The 17,742-nt window shown below is 54.1% G+C and overlaps 1 protein-coding gene across 1 annotated transcript; it reads right to left on the reverse strand.

Moving 5' to 3' along the window:
- Window positions 1-5,516: 5,516 nt before the first annotated feature.
- LOC144170476 (uncharacterized) lies at window positions 5,517-17,537 on the reverse strand. The gene is made up of 5 exons (XM_077700303.1): window positions 16,923-17,537; window positions 15,921-16,055; window positions 7,966-8,088; window positions 6,928-6,975; window positions 5,517-6,398 (listed from the first exon to the last, which is right to left on the reverse strand). Exons 1-5 carry the CDS (start codon window positions 17,386-17,388, stop codon window positions 6,034-6,036), a joined length of 1,137 nt encoding a protein of 378 aa, XP_077556429.1. The 5' UTR covers window positions 17,389-17,537; the 3' UTR covers window positions 5,517-6,033.
- Between the last annotated feature and the right edge of the window lie 205 nt (window positions 17,538-17,742).

Raw genomic sequence — 17,742 nt, forward strand, 5'->3', positions numbered from 1 at the left:
TTATGTACGAAACCGAGGCCGCAATCTTTTCTAAGCTTGAGGTAACCCCATAGCCACTGCTTCTAATTATTATGGAAGTTCGTAGTATCCTTCTGCTACAAGCAAAGCCTCAAAATTATTACGCCTTATTCTTTTTACTCATCAATTACTGCAATCTGTTTGAATTGAACTGAATTGAATTTTATTGACCAAGCGTGACTATGAAACGTGAGGCACTGGACTACAACTAAAACTAACATGAATAGTGTTGTCACCATTCAGAAAAGAATTGTCCGACAAATACCCAATCCAGAACGCACAGAAACAAGAAGAGGCGCTTTTCTAGAGCGTAATTTACTGCCAGCCGACAAAACCTATTGACTTAGGTTATTGCAAATGTTCAATTTTTTATAAACTAATTTTCATCAACTAAATTTTCATTTCACTATTCACCCGTCCTCCCTGGCATCGTTGCAAAATTACTCATCGGCTTTTAAAACACGCTGCGCCAATATACGGGTGGTACAACACTTTCATACAAATTACACGTTTCAATCATCGGATGATAATGTTCCCCTAACAATAACCGGACAGCAGCAAACTGATGGATACACTAGAAGGTAGCTTCGAAAATACATCGTCCAATTGTAACTCAACAAAAGATTCAAAGTTCTGGGTCTTTATTGCTTTAGCTTCCCTGTCACTGGTCTGATGTTATGCACAGCGTGCTTGAAATTGCTTATACAGTGTGTTGTGCATCATGTTTGTTTTTGCTTCCGTATTTCTCGCATACTGCTTATGTACAGCTTATATGGGTTTAAATGTGAGAGTGAAGCAAAGCTTTCAAGGTTTTCGTGAGCTGTTATCAACTTCGTTTAGTTTCTCTTATTCCCTTAATTTGTTGATTTAGGACGTATTTTGTAAACCTTTTTGCAGTTTTACAAAACCCGTGAGAAATTTTTATGCGAAATTTTTGTGGTCTCCTATTAAGTCCTGAACATGAAAAATTAGTTCACGGTTATTCGCATAACGTGACTTAACTAAAAACAGGAATAGTGAATAAAAAATAAACGACGACAACGCTTCCCTTAAATTCAGAATTTGAGCGCAGCTTACGCCATTTATTTCTTGCGGTGGTATTGCTTTGTATAGCGAAGATTTATTGCCTCACATCAAGTCGAGATTAAAAAAATCTGCAGAAAGTCAGAGAATTGTCTACTAATGCGTAGCATTGTTATGCCGTTTGTCTTTAAGCATTGTTATGCCATTTGTCTTGAGCTTGACTTACTTACAGCCATTTTCTTTGTTTTTCTAAATGCTGTCCGACCAATTATCTCTATTTAGGCGGTTATAACGATTACAGGCGCAACGTTCGCGAAATCTGTATTATTGTGGAAATGCAGGGCCTCACGCCGTTCCTGGCTGTGGGGGTTCTCAGCAAAGAATGCTACGCATTAAAAATATAACGACAACACTCGGTATAGTTTATCGAGTAACCGGTTTGCAGCGCCTTATTGAAGAGAAAATTCACGCAACATCCGGGGCAGCTGATTCTACGGAGTTGACACGCTACCGTACCACCAACGATTCCTTCGCCGTGGTGGGCCGATTTAACGGTCCCCGCTACCCCAACGACGGTACCCTTTTAGCTACTTTCCGCAGTGCCCGCAAACCATAATTGCGGCCTTCGTCAATTGCGGTCGGCTCCGCGATAGCACGAGCAGGAAGGGTGTACGAATCAGGTACGCTCCTTCCCGCTTTCTTCTTCACTATCCAGCAACTTTCTCCTTCGCATTGCTGTTCATGCACTGCGGTGAGCACGCTTAGGAGGAACGCTGAAGGGCGTGGCCTCCGGTACTATCAGAGCCGCCTACCTTCGCCTTTAGAAAGCATCACGCTTGCTAAGCGCGTGCTGTTGTGCCAGAGCGCCCGGCCCAAATGCGTTGCACGCGGCGACGCGCCGACAGCGGGGCCGATTCACGCCTCGTCCAAACCAGACCAAACCACCCGCGGTGGACAAGCTGTAACACGCACCGCCGCAGAGGCGCCTCTCCTTTTGCGTCGCGGCGGCGACGCCAAATCCTGCATCGGGTGAACGACCAGCATCGGGTATGTCGCTACTCGCCTGGACGCAAGGTCACGGAGACGGCGTAGGCGTCGCCCTCCCCTTCCCCATCGTGGCGGCTCGGCTGACTCACCGCTTCGCTACCATTCGTCGGATTTCAAACTTCAGCCACCGAGAGTCCTGATTGGAGTGACTCAACCTTCTCGGGGCCACAATGGAATTCCGGGGGTATAAAAACCCGCCCGGATCACGTATCGTCGGCATTCCTCGGCGGCATTCTTCGCCGGAATTTTTCGGCACCAGTCTCTTCGAAGGCACCGAGTGGAGAGCTGCTGTAGCCTTTGTGCGAGCCATGTAACGTTTGCTTACCCTTGTACATACCGTATATAAATGTTACTTCAACTTTTCGTCGGCTCGAGAGCTTCATCGTTCTGCCTTGCGCCGCGTCGATAGCGGACGGAGCAAGGCAACGCCGCTACACCGGTGGCTGCGCTCGGATGGCCAGTCGCAACAGTGGTGGCTGCGGTGAGAGGGCCCCGTCCCAACATCTGTGACAAGCTGGGATGCCAGTCACAACCTTGGTACCAAGGTGGGAAGGTCATTCCCAACAGTGCCTAGCGAGGCATGTTTTCAGGGCGCGCCCACCACGTCAAGGAGCACCTCCTCGTAGTCTGGTTACTAATTTTCAGTAGCGGCGGTGAGGCTGTCGGGCATTTTGTGATGACTGTAATTCGCAAGAAAATGCTGCTCAGTGACCGGTAATATGTTCCTTAGTTCCAAAAAAAAAATCAAGGGGTTCTTCACAGCAGCATAACGCGCCGGCTTCTTTCAAGCAGACTTCCAATAAAAATATCACGCGGATTATAAGAGCAGATTTTTTAATAAGTGCATATGAATGCACCCGAAAGCATGCCTTACCGCAATTCAATAAGAGCAGATTTTTTAATAAGTGCATATGAATGCACCCGAAAGCATGCCTTACCGCAATTCAATGTGCATAGTGTATGCGCGTATGGGACATTATACAGCAGTTCTCTGCAGTGCGTCATCTACCCATTCCCTGAAATGACTGCTTGAATACGGAATAACAGAATAGTAGTGATTCAGAGGGCGGAAACAAATGCCTCACATTCTTTTCGAAGCTCCCATTCGTCATCCATTGTGGCCGAAACAGCTTGTCTGCATTCGTTGAATGAATCGGCCTACGCGCCAAGGTTACGGCCCCTTACAGTTCTAGCAATATTCAATTATTCTTAAGACACTATAGCAAGAGCGGTAACTGTTGCTGCGTCAGGTAATTTTTTTTTTCTATTCTGAACATGGGAACCAGTGAATGTTGCCGTTGTAACAGTGAGTCGCCTTCAGGGAATATAAACTTTTGGCAAGGACCTTAGCACAGCGCCCTGTGTAACCAGTACTGCATCGATGTTGAAGTGCGTGCAACGAGACAGAGAGGGTCCGAATCCATGTTGTGGGTTCAGACCCTCAGTGGTTACACGTACGAAATCGCCTTTGCAATCACCCCAGAAACCAAACAAACACATACATGCACTGTTTATCACAAAATATACAGCACCCAAGCAAGCTCAGGCACTACGATTGCGATTTGACCTGCTGTCGAAAAGCATCTTCATATTTTACCATTTTTATTCAGGCACCCTAATCACTCATTCCCCCTAGTTTGACCACGGGCCCTCCTATTCTATATTAAAAGTGCTACTGCCACTAAGGCAACTGCAAGTCAAGCGGGTTCATGCAATGGTCCCAGATTCAAGGTACGATTTACGGTGAGCAGACAACACGCAACATAGTGCACGACAAGCAGACGCACCGATGGCGTATGCACGCATAGAGAAAGAAATACTGTGCGCGCTGAAAGCATTCCAGCACTCAACACGCACTGCGCATGTGTCATGCTTCGCCCAGGCCACGCTAAAGTGCTCTGATAGTACCGGCGGCCGCACGCTCCCGTGTTCACTCCAAGCGTGCTCACAGGTTTACTACCTCAGCAACGTGAAAACTCGGGCGAGTTGGGGATGCATGTTGAACCACAGTGCAAACGACAAGACACAGGGCGATAGCAAGAGGACACACGGAGCGCTGACTTACAACTGGATTTTATTTTCTCCAACGACGCCAAATTAATAATCAATCGATCAATCATGTTTATTTACGTGCCCAGGAACAGCCAGAGGCCTGACTGCTGGCGCACGGATAGTTACATAAAAACAAAATACAAGAAACATATTGCAAGAAACAAACAAGCGACAAGACACACACAAGTAGTGTTGAAGTAGTGAAAATGACGCAAATAAAGCACAGGCGGAACCTGGGTACAGGTAAAAAAGAAAAAAAAAAGAAGATGCCTTTGTGGTTCTGGTTGTTGTAAAGACCACACAACATGCAGAGCAACAAAGTTTGACAGTCAAACGACAAAAACGATGACAAGAGTATAGAGACAAATGATAAGACGAACAAATCACAGTAAACAGTAGTAGTAGTAGTAGTAGTAGTAGTAATAATAATAATAATAATAATAATAATAATAATAATAATAATAATATAATAATAATAATATAATTTTCACAAGGAACTAAATACATATGCGGGCCACCCCAAGCCAAAGAAGGCTTGTGGGGCCACGCCCGGCAGCTGCTACATATCACGGACGCAGCTATGCGAAATAAACGATACTGAAGAAAACAAAACATAAAAAACACATAAAAAACTGGCACAAAAAACAGAGAGCCAATTCCACCACTAACAATTATCTGCACGTGTCCTGTTAAGATAGTCTATCCCTTTCTTCGTGAGTGCAATGGAGGATACACTGATGCCATACTCACCCCGGCGTTCAGTCTCAGCGGCCTCTAAGTTCCCGAGTTAGCGTGTTCAAGTTTCTCCCTAATAACGCGGCAATCTTCAAACAGCGGCTCGCAGCCCCATGTGTCGCAGTGGGTGGCAAGATGACCCCCCGCTTTATTTTTGACGTTATTGCGGTGCTCCCGTAGGCGGTCATTGAGGCATCCTCATGTTTGAGTGATATGCCTCTTTCCACAAGTTAAAGGCAGCTAGTAAACGACGCCTTCAACGCAGTCCACGAAGGGCGTTCTGGGCTTTATTGATTTGATTGTTTGATTGTAGCGTCTAACGCGCCGACGCAACGCAGGTGATGAGGCGCGCCGTAGTGGAGGTCTCCGGATTAATTTTTACCACCTGGGGATCTTTAACGTGCGCCGAAATCTCGTACACACGGGCGTTTTTGCTTTTCGCCTCCATCAGAAAAGCGGCCGCCGTGGCCGGAAATCGAACCCGCGTCCTCGCGCTCAGCAGCACAACTCCTTAGCCACTGAGCCACCGCGGCGGGTTCATTCCTACGTTGTGCGACACGCCACGAAGGTACGGGATGACAGCACCTTTTTTTCTTCGGCCTTTGTTGTTGGTCCTGTGGTTTCGAGCCCTTCAACTCCTGCTTCTTGGCCTTAAACATACCTTCCGCAGTCGAGGCCAGCACGTGCCCAGGGTAGCCTGCATGAAGAAACAGCATGAGACGCCGGTTTGCAATTCAATCAGGTTTCTAGAACTAAAACGGTTTTTACAGCAGAGCTGTCTACGGCTAGGATCCTGCAGATCGCCTCCGTCAACAGAGCGATGGGGACAAGAATCGCTAGCGAGGGTAGCGCCTCGTTGCGGAGCCCTCTGTAATCCCCGGGATCGTAAAACTGCGCGCCACACCCCCGCCGCAGGGAAACATCATATGTGTTACATAGCCGGCGCACACACGGTGCGTGGACGAGAGACGAGACAGCGCTGGGGACTGAACCATTTATTCGTCCGTGAACACAGTATTTAAAGCATAGCAAGGGAGAGGGAGTTGGGAAGGAAGAAAGGGCGAGAAAAGACATGACGCTGAGTTGTTGATACGTCACACGCCTGGCTCAGGCGGCGGGAGATAACAAAGCAAGCCGATTTACAACATTTCTCCTCCCTTAGTATTGAAAACGCTGTACAGGCTTTCTTTCCCGAGTAGAGCGTCGCAAAACTGGCGGTGGTTCCTGCGCCTTCTGGATAGGCGGTGACGGTTTTGCGGGTGCCACCAGGTCTTCAGGCTGCTCGTTCAAATCGCCTTCGTTGTCGGTTGGTGTGGGCGCAGCTGCAGCCGAAGGGCTCCCCTCGTCTTGGTCTCGGTGAACGCCGCTCCGAGCGGATGCCGGGCTCGGCCTGGAACGCACTTGGTCTATGTGACGTCGAACCACCCCAGCGGGCGTTTGTATGATGACCATGCGAGACCCTGTTGTGGACTGAACTTTCCCTGGTGTCCATTTCTCCCCCTGGCCGTAGTTACGGGCGTACAGTCGCGTGCGATTTGAAAGTAATCGCGCGAGCTTCGACCGATAAAGACGATGACGCCCCCGCGCGGCATTTCTCGGTGCGCCTGGGGCATAGTTTATGCATTCTCCTCTCCCTCAGTCGCTGTTCCTTCCAGCAGTCATCACTCCCGCTGCTGGTTAACCCCCTTTTCTGCTTTGTGGTGATTTTGTGTGGTTGTAATCACGTGTGCGCTTTCTTCTTGGTTATCGTGAGCAGTGATGGCACCCGTAGTTATAAATGCCCGGTATTTTCTGACAATGTGTTTGTGCGCACCGTTTCCAGAACTGCCGTAAGATACGACAAGTGGGACGTTGTCCCTGCGTGCGCGATAAAAAAAAAAGGGGTCATTGGTTTAGCCGAGGGAGTGATGGCGGCTTGAATAAACAGCGACCGAGGGAGAGAAGAATGCGTAAACTCGGAACCAGGCGCCGTGAAATAAGCCGCGGGGGGGAGTTATCGTCGCGGTCGGTCAATGCTCGCCCGATTACCTTCAAATCGCACGCGACTGTACACGGCTGTGTCGGGCGGCAGTGTCCACTCTACCGTCTCCCGGGTTGACCCTGGGAAAGGTGGGAAACACGAGTCGAAACGAGAGCGGATCAGGTAGCCGAATAGAAGTTCGGAAGGGGATTTTCTCTCGTGGCACGGCGTTCTCCTGTAGTTGAAAATAACTTTCACTAATTTCTCTTCCAATGTGCCTTCGCTTATCTTCTTTAAAGCTTCCTTAATCGTCCGAACAGCTCGTTCAGCGAGCCCGTTAGATTGTGGGTGATACACAGCCGTACGGAGGTGTGCGATGTTATTGTTCTTCGCAAAAGTGGCGAATTCTTCACTAGTGAACTGCGTGCCATTGTCCGTAACTATTGTGCGTGGAACACCGAATCTGGCAAAAATGCTGCGTAAGCTGGCAATTGTGGACTGCGTGCTTGCATGCCTTATGGGCACGGCTTCAATCCACTTAGTGGCCGCATCCACGACCACCAATATCATGCTGCCTGCGACCGGCCCGGCGAAATCGGCGTGCAGCTTCGACCATTTTTCCTTAACGGCTGGCCAACTCATTGGTTGAGCAGAGGCTGGCATAGGCAGGTTTTGCACGCAGTTGTGGCACGACGCTGAGAGGTGTTCTATCTCTCGGTCTAGTCCCGGCCACCAGAATGCCGATCTGGCGACAGCCTTCATTGCCGATGACCCTTGATGTGTCATGCAGCATATGTAGCACCCGTTCTCGTGCTTGTGTGGGAACAACAACTCGATGACCCCAGTATAACAACCCATGAGCCACGGATAGTTCTAACCGGCGGTCCGAGAATGGCATCAGCACTGTGTCCTTTACATGTTTCGGCCAGCCATTCTTGGTGTACTCAACGACCTTCGCTAGTAAAAAGTCCCGCGCAGTTAGCTCTTTGAGTTCTTCGACAGACAAAGTGCCATCATCGAAACTTGCTAGAGCGTAAACATACTCTGGGGGTTCGCTTCTCGTTGGTGATGCTGGAGTCTGCAGCGGTGTCGGCGTTTAGTGTCGGTGTCGGCGTTTAGTAGCAGCTTACCGGGCGAATACTGAAGCTTGTAGCGAAATCCGCCGAGGTAGAGAGCCCAGCGCTGTATTCGAGCTGCGGCCAACGCTGGCGTCGGCTTCTTCGCTTCCAGCAGGCCCAGAAGCGGCTGGTGATCTGTGACCAAGGTAAAATCTCTGTTGAGGAGATAGTCGCGAAATTTCGACACCCCAAAAACAAGGGCCAAGGCCTCACGTTCTAGCTGAGAGTAATTCCGCTCAGCAGTGGTCAGCGTTCGCGAACGGAAGCCTATGGGACGGTTCACTTTTCCATCTGTATGAGGTTCCCGCCAGGGGGCGAGGAAAGTGAAGATGCGCTCACATCGGTCTCCGGTGAATTTGACTTTTTCAATGGTCTTTTTCATCTCAGGCTCATGTACGCGTGATTTCTGAGTGCGCGGTTGTCTAGTGCACACCTCGACACCGAATCCCGGACGTTTCACGTGAGTTGACGCTTTACCGGGCAAGTTCTAGCCCACTCGGTGGGTTAGGCCTAGGAGCTTCGCCGGCTGCTTGCAGCACGTGAGCAGAGCGCTGAGGTGGCCCCATGCTCGACGGCACGAGCCTCGCGCCAGACAGCACGTGCCCCATGCTGGACAGTGCGTGTGATGCGGCTGTGGCCGCTAGCGCACCCCTTCCACTGGCGCAAACCGATCTTTCTGGCGCCTCCCTGACGGCCGCTGCGGCGAAGACGGAGACCACCCTGGAAGGAGAGATGTCCACCTCCATGGACACCGACATCGAGGACACCAATGCAACTATTACTACCATCACCACCACCGCTACTACAACCACCCAGGTTCCCGAGTTCGAGAGGGACAGCAACCACCGGCAAGCGCCAAGGATGCAAGTCAACTACACGCAAGGGAGGATGTCGGTCATAGTTGCCGGCGAGGATCCAACACCGAAGGAGGGTGGAGAAGGCAGATGGCAGGAAGCGAGGCGAAGGATGCGGCGGCGGACGACCGGGGAGGAAGCGGCCGGCGGTAAGTCGGTCCCCACTTCTTCTGCCGCTTCCGCGGCCGCGGTCACGTCCGTTCCCGCGCCCGCCGCAGCCCCCGTTAAGAATCAGGCAAAGTTCTTTAGGCAGGTCGCGGCCAGGCTAACGAAGGCAGCGCGCATGCCGCGCGAGCTACCGAAGGGTGATTTTAGGGTAATACTCCGGCCACGTGGCGGGCTTAACGTAGCTCGCACGGTGGCACCGCTACTCATGGAGGCCATCTTCGAGATGGTGGGTACCACGTTGCAAGAGTCTAGGGAGGACGCGATCTGCACCAACGACTCGCAGAATATTATAGTCATTAGCACCCCGAACGAGCAGAGAGCTCAGAAGTACTCGAGCATCAGCTCGCTCAGGATAGCGGGCAGGATGCACGAAGTATTCGCGTACGCACCGGCACCCGAGGGCACCGTGAAAGGAGTCATCAGGGGCATTCCGACCGTCTATACGGAGCAGGACCTGCAGGAAATTATAGTCAGCGAGGAGAATCCAACGGCGCTCGAAGCGCACAGAATAGGCAATACCACCACGGTGATCGTAGCCTTCGAGGGCACCAAGGTACCAAATACAATAAAGTTCGGAGTGGCAATCACCAAATGCAGTCTATACAGGCAGCACTACGAAGTGTGCCGGTGCTGCGGCAGGTTGGGGCACCGCGCGGACGTGTGCCCTTACCGAAACACTAAGATATGCTTTGCGTGCGGAGCGTCCAACCCGGGCCCCGCGCACGAGCGGGAATGCAACCCCCGCTGCAAGCTATGCGGCGGGGCTCACCCCACCGGGGCAGCGGGTTGCAAGAACCGATATAAGACCCCCCATTTGGTGAAGCAACGAAGGTGGGAGCGCCGGCGTGCAGAGGAGGTACAAAGGCCGCAGCGGCAGCAACACGCGCCGAAGTTAGGCCTAGCTGACTTCCCGCAGCTGCAGCAGCAGCAGCAGCACGCACCCGAAAAAGGCGCGAAAATGCAGCAGCCAAGGCAGTCGATTCCACGCAGGAATGCGGCTGACGTCAATAACGGCAGAGAGGCGGCGGCTGGGCCAGCTGGAGCGAAGCCCGCTCGAAAGGTCACGGCAGCCGCAACGGCAACGACAAACGCAACAGATGGCAGCGCTCTGGCGGCGGAAAGGTCAACCGGCAACGCGGGAAACCGCGGAGGGAGCAGCAGCGGCGGTGGCGGACAGCTGCAAGAGGGAATCACGTGGGCCAGGACAGTAGCAGGAGAGGCGGCGGCGGTACCACCGCCGCTGCCAGCACCGCCGCAGCCGAGGCCACAGCAAAGGCAACTGCAACAACAACATCAACCAATGGCGGAGACGAACGAGGTTGCACGTCTCAAGGCGCAGCTAGCGCAAAAGACAGGCAAATACAGCAACTCAGTGCCAAAATGGACATGATCCCAGCTGAAACAACAGCCATCGCTGCAGTTGCGAACTCAACCACCGCAGGTCGCGCGAAGACAGGCGCCCAGGCGAGCGCACGCGCGAGAAGAACGAATTCATTCAGCTGCAGGAAGAGTCGGAGCCGGAGTACGCGGCTGGCCTGCAGACGGCGGGGTCCACAGAGGAGAAGGAAGAAGAAAGAGAGGAAGAAGAAGTAATGGCAGCTACGAAGACGAGAAACGATTTTACAACTACAGAAGAAGAAGAAGAGGAGGAAGAGGAGGAGATGGAAGACTTCAGCCCCAGAACCAAGAGGCGGGTTATTATGCTAGACGCGCTCGAATGCCGCCAACAGCGGGTGGAGGAGCGCGTCGACCACGAGGAAAAAGAGCTGGAAGCCATCAATCAGAGGCTGGCAAAGGTGGAAGCCGCGACAGCGGACATGAGCACCCGCATAGCTAAAGTAGAAGCCGTGACAGCGGACATGAGTACCCGCATAGCGAATGTGGAAAGCCTGTTACAACAACTACTAGCGAGAATCCCTGACATCACCCACCACCACCAACAACAGCAGCCGCCGCAGTCGCCACAGCAACCACTACAGCCACAACCACAGCCGCCGCAGCAACAGCAGGTGGCCAACGTCACTCGCCCAACATGGCCGGAACAACGCTAGCACGCGAGCTTGTGGTTTGGCAGTGGAACGCGAATGGCCTGCGAGGAAAAAAGGCAACATTACAACAATACATCAAGAGTGTCGGCAAGAGACCAGACGTCATATTAATACAGGAAACGCACATGGAAGACCTCTCCCCAGGCTTGCCGGGGTACCGCTCCTATGCCAGCCCGCCCAGCGCAAGAAAGGCCGGGAAAGGCGCGGGGCAGGGAGTGTGTACCCTGGTGAGGAAAGGAATCACGTACATAGAACACGGCTTACTGCAGAACAGTACCATTGAACACTTGGCAATCGAAGTCGTGACGGGCCGAAAGAAGAAAGAAAGCACGTATTTAATCAACATCTACAGTAACCCCAAGCAATCCCAACAAAAGTTCAGATCACTCATGCAAAGAACGAAGCAGCTTGCCGGGGACGACACCGCGCTCGTGTGCGGAGACTTTAACGCGCCGCACACGGCGTGGGGGTACCAGAAGACCACGGCCAAGGGGCGAAATCTGCACGACGAGGCTCTCGAGGCGGAACTCCACCTGTTCAACGACACGAACATCTACACGCGACACGGCACGTCGGTGCAGCGCGATACGAATCCGGACCTCGTTTTCTGCAGCAAAGCCACCGCGGGAGTAAGCTGGCGGAACACGGGCGAGACGCTGGGCAGCGACCACTGCGTCCTGGAAATTGCAGTGCCGCTGCACGGCCGACCCCCGGTCACCCGCAAGCAGGCCATCACAGACTGGAATAAATACAGAACGGAGCTCGACGCCCTGATCATCGGACATGCCCAGGAAGAGGAGGATGGAGACATCGAGAAGTGGACGCGAGCCTTGAACGCGGCCGCGAAAACAGCCACCAAGGAAATCGAGGTCGACGAAGAGACCCCGCAGCTGGACAGCCGCCTCGCGCACTTGCTGGAGGCGAGGAACTCGCTGAAGGCTCGATGGCGGAGGCAACGCCACAACAGAAGGCTCCGCAAAAGAATAGCATTGTTAAACATCGAAATCGAGAAGCACAGTGCGGTGCTCTGCCGACAGCAGTGGCAGGCGGTCTGTCAGGAAGCGGACGGCCAGATCCATAAGAGCAGGACCTGGCATCTGCTCCGGCACCTCCTTGACGAAGGCAAAACGAAAGGGGCCCAACATCCCACCCTCGCACGGACGCTGCACAAAGCGAAAAGGGAGCTCGGCGAGGCCGAGGTCCGCCGGCGCATAAACGACCAGTACCTCCCGTCCACCCCGCCGACCCCCCTCCCGAGTTACGCGGGCGAGGCCAATGCCAAGCTCGACGCCGACATCGAGGAATGGGAGGTGCGGGCAGTCATCCAAACGATAAACAGCAAGTCCGCCCCAGGGCCGGACGGGGTTACCAACAAAGCGCTACGCAACCTGAGCGATGCGGCGATAAAATCGCTGACGGGGTACTACAACCAGTGCTGGCGAACCGGCAAGCTCCCGGCCAGCTGGAAGGAGGCAAAGACGGTCCTGACCCCGAAGCCGGGAAAGGAACCGAGCATAGACAACCTGCGGCCGATATCCCTGACGTCCTGCGTGGGGAAGGTGCTGGAGCACGTCCTGCTCAACAGGTGGCAGACATACCTCGAAGAGGAAGGCCTGTACCCGGACACCATGCTGGGCTTCAGGGCCAAGTTAAGCACCCAGGACGCAATGTTACTACTCAAGAACGAAGTCATCGACCGGCCGGCCGGCTCCATGGACAACCGGGCGGTGCTCGGCCTAGATCTGAAAGGGGCGTTTGACAACGTCCGACACTCAGCCATCCTGGACCAGGTCTCGCGCCTCAACATGGGGGAGAGGTCGTTCCCGTACATTCGCGACTTCCTCTCGGGCCGCACCGCGAGGATCGTTGCCGGTGACATGGAGCTGCCAAAGAAGAGCCTGGGGAGCACGGGGACGCCACAGGGCGCCGTGATCTCGCCGACGCTGTTTAACATCGTAATGATCGGGGTCGCCCAGCGCCTCCAGGGCGTCCCGAATGTCGGACACACCATATACGCGGACGACATCACGCTGTGGGTGTCCGGCGGCAGTGACGGCGAGATCGAGGCGTCCCTGCAAGAGGCCATCGACGCAGTCGAAGATCACCTAAAAGACACGGGTCTGACGTGCTCCCCGACCAAGTCGGAGCTGCTGGTACTAACACCAAAGAGAAGAGGAAGCCACAAGAGAGGAGAAGAAGAAAGAAACAATAACATCCACCTGAAGACGCGGGATGGGACGGCCATTCCGAGGGTGAAGACGCTGCGAGTCCTCGGACTACACATCGACGCCCACGGACACAACGACTTCACCGTTGCCAAGTTGGAATCAAAAGTCGCAATGGCCTTGAGATTGATCAAAAGAGTGGCGTCCAGACACGGAGGCATGAGAGAGGCGAATCTCCTCAGGCTGGTCCAGTCGTTCGCCGTCAGCCACGTTGCATATGTAGCTGCATTCCACAATTGGACGGTGGCGGAGCGAGGGAAAGTTGACGCTCTGCTACGCAAAGCTTATAAGACGGCCCTGGGCCTATACGCACATACCAACACAGAAAGGCTTCTCGAACTGGGGGTGCACAACACCCTCAGCGAGATAGCCGAGGCCCAGGGCACCGCGCAGATCGCGAGGCTTACGCAGACGAGAACTGGTAGGGCTATTCTACGTAGGGTAGGCTACCGGTCGGAATTAACGCGAGAAGGCGAAAGCGAGAGCCGCGGGTGCGGCGGCGGGAGCGGTGGCGGTGGTCGCGGTGGTGGAGGCGGGGGGTGGCCGGCAAGCCGGCTGCCGATGCCGAAGCCGGCGCGGTCGCTGCCGCGCGGGCTGCTCGCCCTCATGCACGTGCCGCCGCTTCCGAAGCACATGGGCCCAGAAGAGAACCGAGAGCGGCGAGCGGCCAGAGCGAAAGCCCTGACGGCCGTGCACGCGGCGGACACCAACGCCTTCTACGTGGACGCGGCGGAATACCCAGGCCGCCGGGGCACGTACGCCGTGGCCGTGATTGCAGCGACCTCCGGGAAGCTGTGCTCGGCGGGCAGCGTCAAGGCCCGTGACTCAACGCAAGCGGAGGAGCTGGCGATCGCGCTGGCCCTAGTGGACCCACGGTGCGCGACAGTGATCAGTGACTCGCGAAACGCGATACTGAGCTACGCTCGGAACTCGGTGTCGGAGTGCGTGAACAGGGTGTGCGGGGCCCTGCCCCGACGGACGCTACCGGTGGTACTCAAGTGGTTCCCCGCACACGTGGGACCGTTGGGGACCGGGACCAACCGCAACGAGGAGGCGGACCGAGCGGCGCGCGTGCTAACGAGACACGATGGCGCCGCCGTCGCTGGTGCGGCCGCTGCCGCGGCTGCTGCTGCTGCGCCCGCGGAGGGTGCGGCGGCAGCTCGGGCGGCGGCTGCGGCCGAGGCGAGTCTGCCTCCTCCTCCTACTCCATCGAACGCGGAAGACTACTACAGGGAAGAAGAGGAGGCAACCCCGGTCAGCTCCTACAAGGATGTCCTTGCGTGGTACAGAGAGACTAGGCGCGCCTTCCCGCCGCCACACCGTAAACTCACCAGGAGGGAAGGGGTGCTCGTGCGACAGCTCCAAACGCGGGCGATATGGACGCCCGTGGTCGCCAAGCACGTGTGCCCCGAACTATACCCAACGGACGAGTGTGCGCTGTGCAGGAGCGCTCGTGCGACCATGCAGCACATGCTGTGGGGTTGCCTCAATCAACCACCGACAACAACAACGGAGGAGGACGATGATCCGCTCCCACCAAGCGTGAGGGACGCGGTCACCAGCGTCAACTACGGACTCCAAAAGATGGCTGCCGAGCTCGCGCTCGCGGCCATCGAACGCCAGCGGCCGAAAGTGCGACTTTCCACCACCCCTTGCACGGGGTCCGGCGAGTAGCGCCAGTAGGTAACCCACCGGGTTTACGCAGGCTTGAATAAATGTTGTTTCTCTCTCTCTCTCTCCATCTGTATGAAACAGCACGGCACCAATGCCATGCGGAGAAGCGTCGCACTCCAGTTTTAATGGCTTTGCGGGGTCGTAGTGAACGAGCACCCCTGCCGCAAGTAGGCACTGCTTTGCGTTGGCAAAGGCGGTGTCTTGAGCTTCTCCCCAGACCCAACGCGCATTTTTGCCAAGCAACTGGTACAAAGGTGCAAGCAAAGATGACATATTCGGAAGGAACTTGGAGTAATACGACAGCATGCCCAGAAATGAGCGTAGTTCCTGCACATTTGTCGGGCTAGCAGCCTGGGCGATTGCTTCCACGTGTTTCTCAGTGGGGTGTAGGCCGTATTTGTCGATTTGGTGCCCTAAGTACGTGACTGAAGGCTGACTAAATTTGCATTTGTCTAGACGGAGTTTTACACCATGCTCACGGAAACGCTGCAGTACCGCTCGCAGGGTCTCGCTGCTTCCCTGTCGCTCCGCAACCAACACATCATCGAGGTAAGCTTGTACGCCTGGTAGCCCCTGCAGGACTGTTTCGATTTTTCGTTGGAAGATGGCTGGAGCAGACGCTATGCCAAAAGGCAGCCTCTTGAAGCAAAATAGCCCTCTATGCGTGTTAATTACGCATAGCTTCTGCGACTCTTCGTCAAGCGGTACTTGATTATACGCGTCACGCAGGTCGAGAGTGCTGAAGTACTCTCCCCCGTTTAGGCACGCAAACATGTCGTCAATCACCGGCAATGGGTACTGCTCCAGTTCGCATACAGGATTTAACGTGATCTTGAAATCGACGCAAATCCGAACGGTTCCATCTTTCTTTAAGACGGGCACAATGAGCGTAGCCCACTCCGCATGCGCTACCGGTGATAACACCCCAATTGCTACCAGTCTGTCAAGTTCTTGAGAAACCTTATCCCGGAGAGCGAAAGGAATGGATCGTGCCTTACAGAACTTGGGTGTAGCTCCTTCCTTGAGTTGAAGGTGCACAGGGGGACCGCTGATGCAGCCGAGTTCCGCGCTGAAAACGTCTTGAAACTCGCTGACGATGTCGTCCACGGCCGGCAGACTCGTTGGCGATCCGGCTTCCGCAGTCAAGTTAAGGACAGGTGACCCTGCATTGCTCAGCTGAAAAATTAGGTCCCGCCCGCATAGACTAGGACCGGGGCAATTTAATACTACCAAGGAGCAGTCTACTACGGCACCCTTGTAGGCTACCTTCATGTCCAATTGTCCTAGGATGGGGAGCTTGCCAAGATAACGGGAAAGCTTGATAGATGAAGGTTGCAATGCCGGCCATCTCTCCCGGTTCTTTTCATAAATTTCGCGTGGCACAAGGTAGACGGGCGACCCCGTGTCTATCAGCATTGGCATGTCAACGCCGCACCAAGTGAATGTCCTGTGAATTGGGGGCTCTAATTGCCACTTCCGAGATGAAGTCAAAGTCCAGAGGTGCATAGCTTCGTCTACGTTCCCCTCCGCACAGTCTTCCGCCACCGCCAGTGCTCGTCCCCGCATGTCTTGCGTCTGCACGGTTTCGCGTTTCCTCGGAGCGTCGCTCGAACACATTTTCGCAAGATGACCCGGCCTACCACAGCGATAGCACCTACTCTTGGCCCAGCCGCACGCGTGGCTGTTATGCTTCTTACTTCCGCAGCGTCCGCATTTTAGAGTAGGCTCTTTCGTCAACACGCGCTGCGCGTCAACCTTCAGTACGGTAGTTGTATCGCCCGATATCTTATTTGCGTCATCTTCTGCCGGTTCGGCTGATAATGCTATCGCTTCGGCCTCTTCCAAAGTCAAGTTAGCTTTTGCCAAAAGCTGTTTTTGCAAAGCCTTTGATCTGACACCACAGACTATACGGTCGCGGAGCATTCGTTCCAGCATGCTGCCGAAATTGCAGTTGTCTGCAATGCGTCGGATGTCGACAAGGAAATGTTGCAAAGGCTCACCTTCATGCTGACATCGATTGAAGAACCGGAAGCTTTCCGTTATCTCGTGGCGCTTCGGGTCAAAATATTCATCCAGCGCTGCAACGACTTCTTCGTAGGTTAGGCGCTTCGGTTTCTTCGGAGCGACTCGTCCAGCCAGAATCTGCACAGTCCTCGTGTTTAACCCTGCTACGAGCAACGCTCTTTTTTTCGCTGTGTCGGTAACCCCCGTTGCCTCGAAATAAGCTTCTACCTTGATGACGTACGCTTTCCAATCGTCCCTCTCGCCGTCATACTCGGGAAAATGGTGGTGAGCCACGGCTGCCGTTGTCATTGCTGCAGGATCTTGAAGGACCGTACCGTGGTTTTGCTCGCCGTGCTCTTCTTTTACTTCATGGGTTCCTTTCTTGCTCGTCGCCACTGTTACATAGCCGGCGCACACACGGTGCGTGGACGAGAGACGAGACAGCGCTGGGGACTGAACCATTTATTCGTCCGTGAACACAGTATTTAAAGCATAGCAAAGGAGAGGGAGTTGGGAAGGAAGAAAGGGCGAGGAAAGACATGACGCTGAGTTGTTGATACGTCACACGCCTGGCTCAGGCGGCGGGAGATAACAAAGCAAGCCGATTTACAACAATATGAAATTAAAAAGGTCCTATGGCCTTCATATTTTGATACAAGACGTCTTATATTTCCCTTAAAATTGGCTGGTGAAAATTGGCTGGTGATTACAATACTCCCTAATGAGATATTTGGGTGCAGCTGTTCGGGAAGGTCGTTTAGCAGCAGCGGCAGACCTCATTGCTCAGTAAGAACTGCCTGAGAGCGCATGCATGCG

Source organism: Haemaphysalis longicornis, unplaced genomic scaffold (assembly GCF_048455015.1).
Source record: "Haemaphysalis longicornis isolate Haplotype H1 unplaced genomic scaffold, Haemaphysalis longicornis Haplotype H1 scaffold_2, whole genome shotgun sequence".
Classification (NCBI taxonomy): domain Eukaryota; kingdom Metazoa; phylum Arthropoda; class Arachnida; order Ixodida; family Ixodidae; genus Haemaphysalis; species Haemaphysalis longicornis.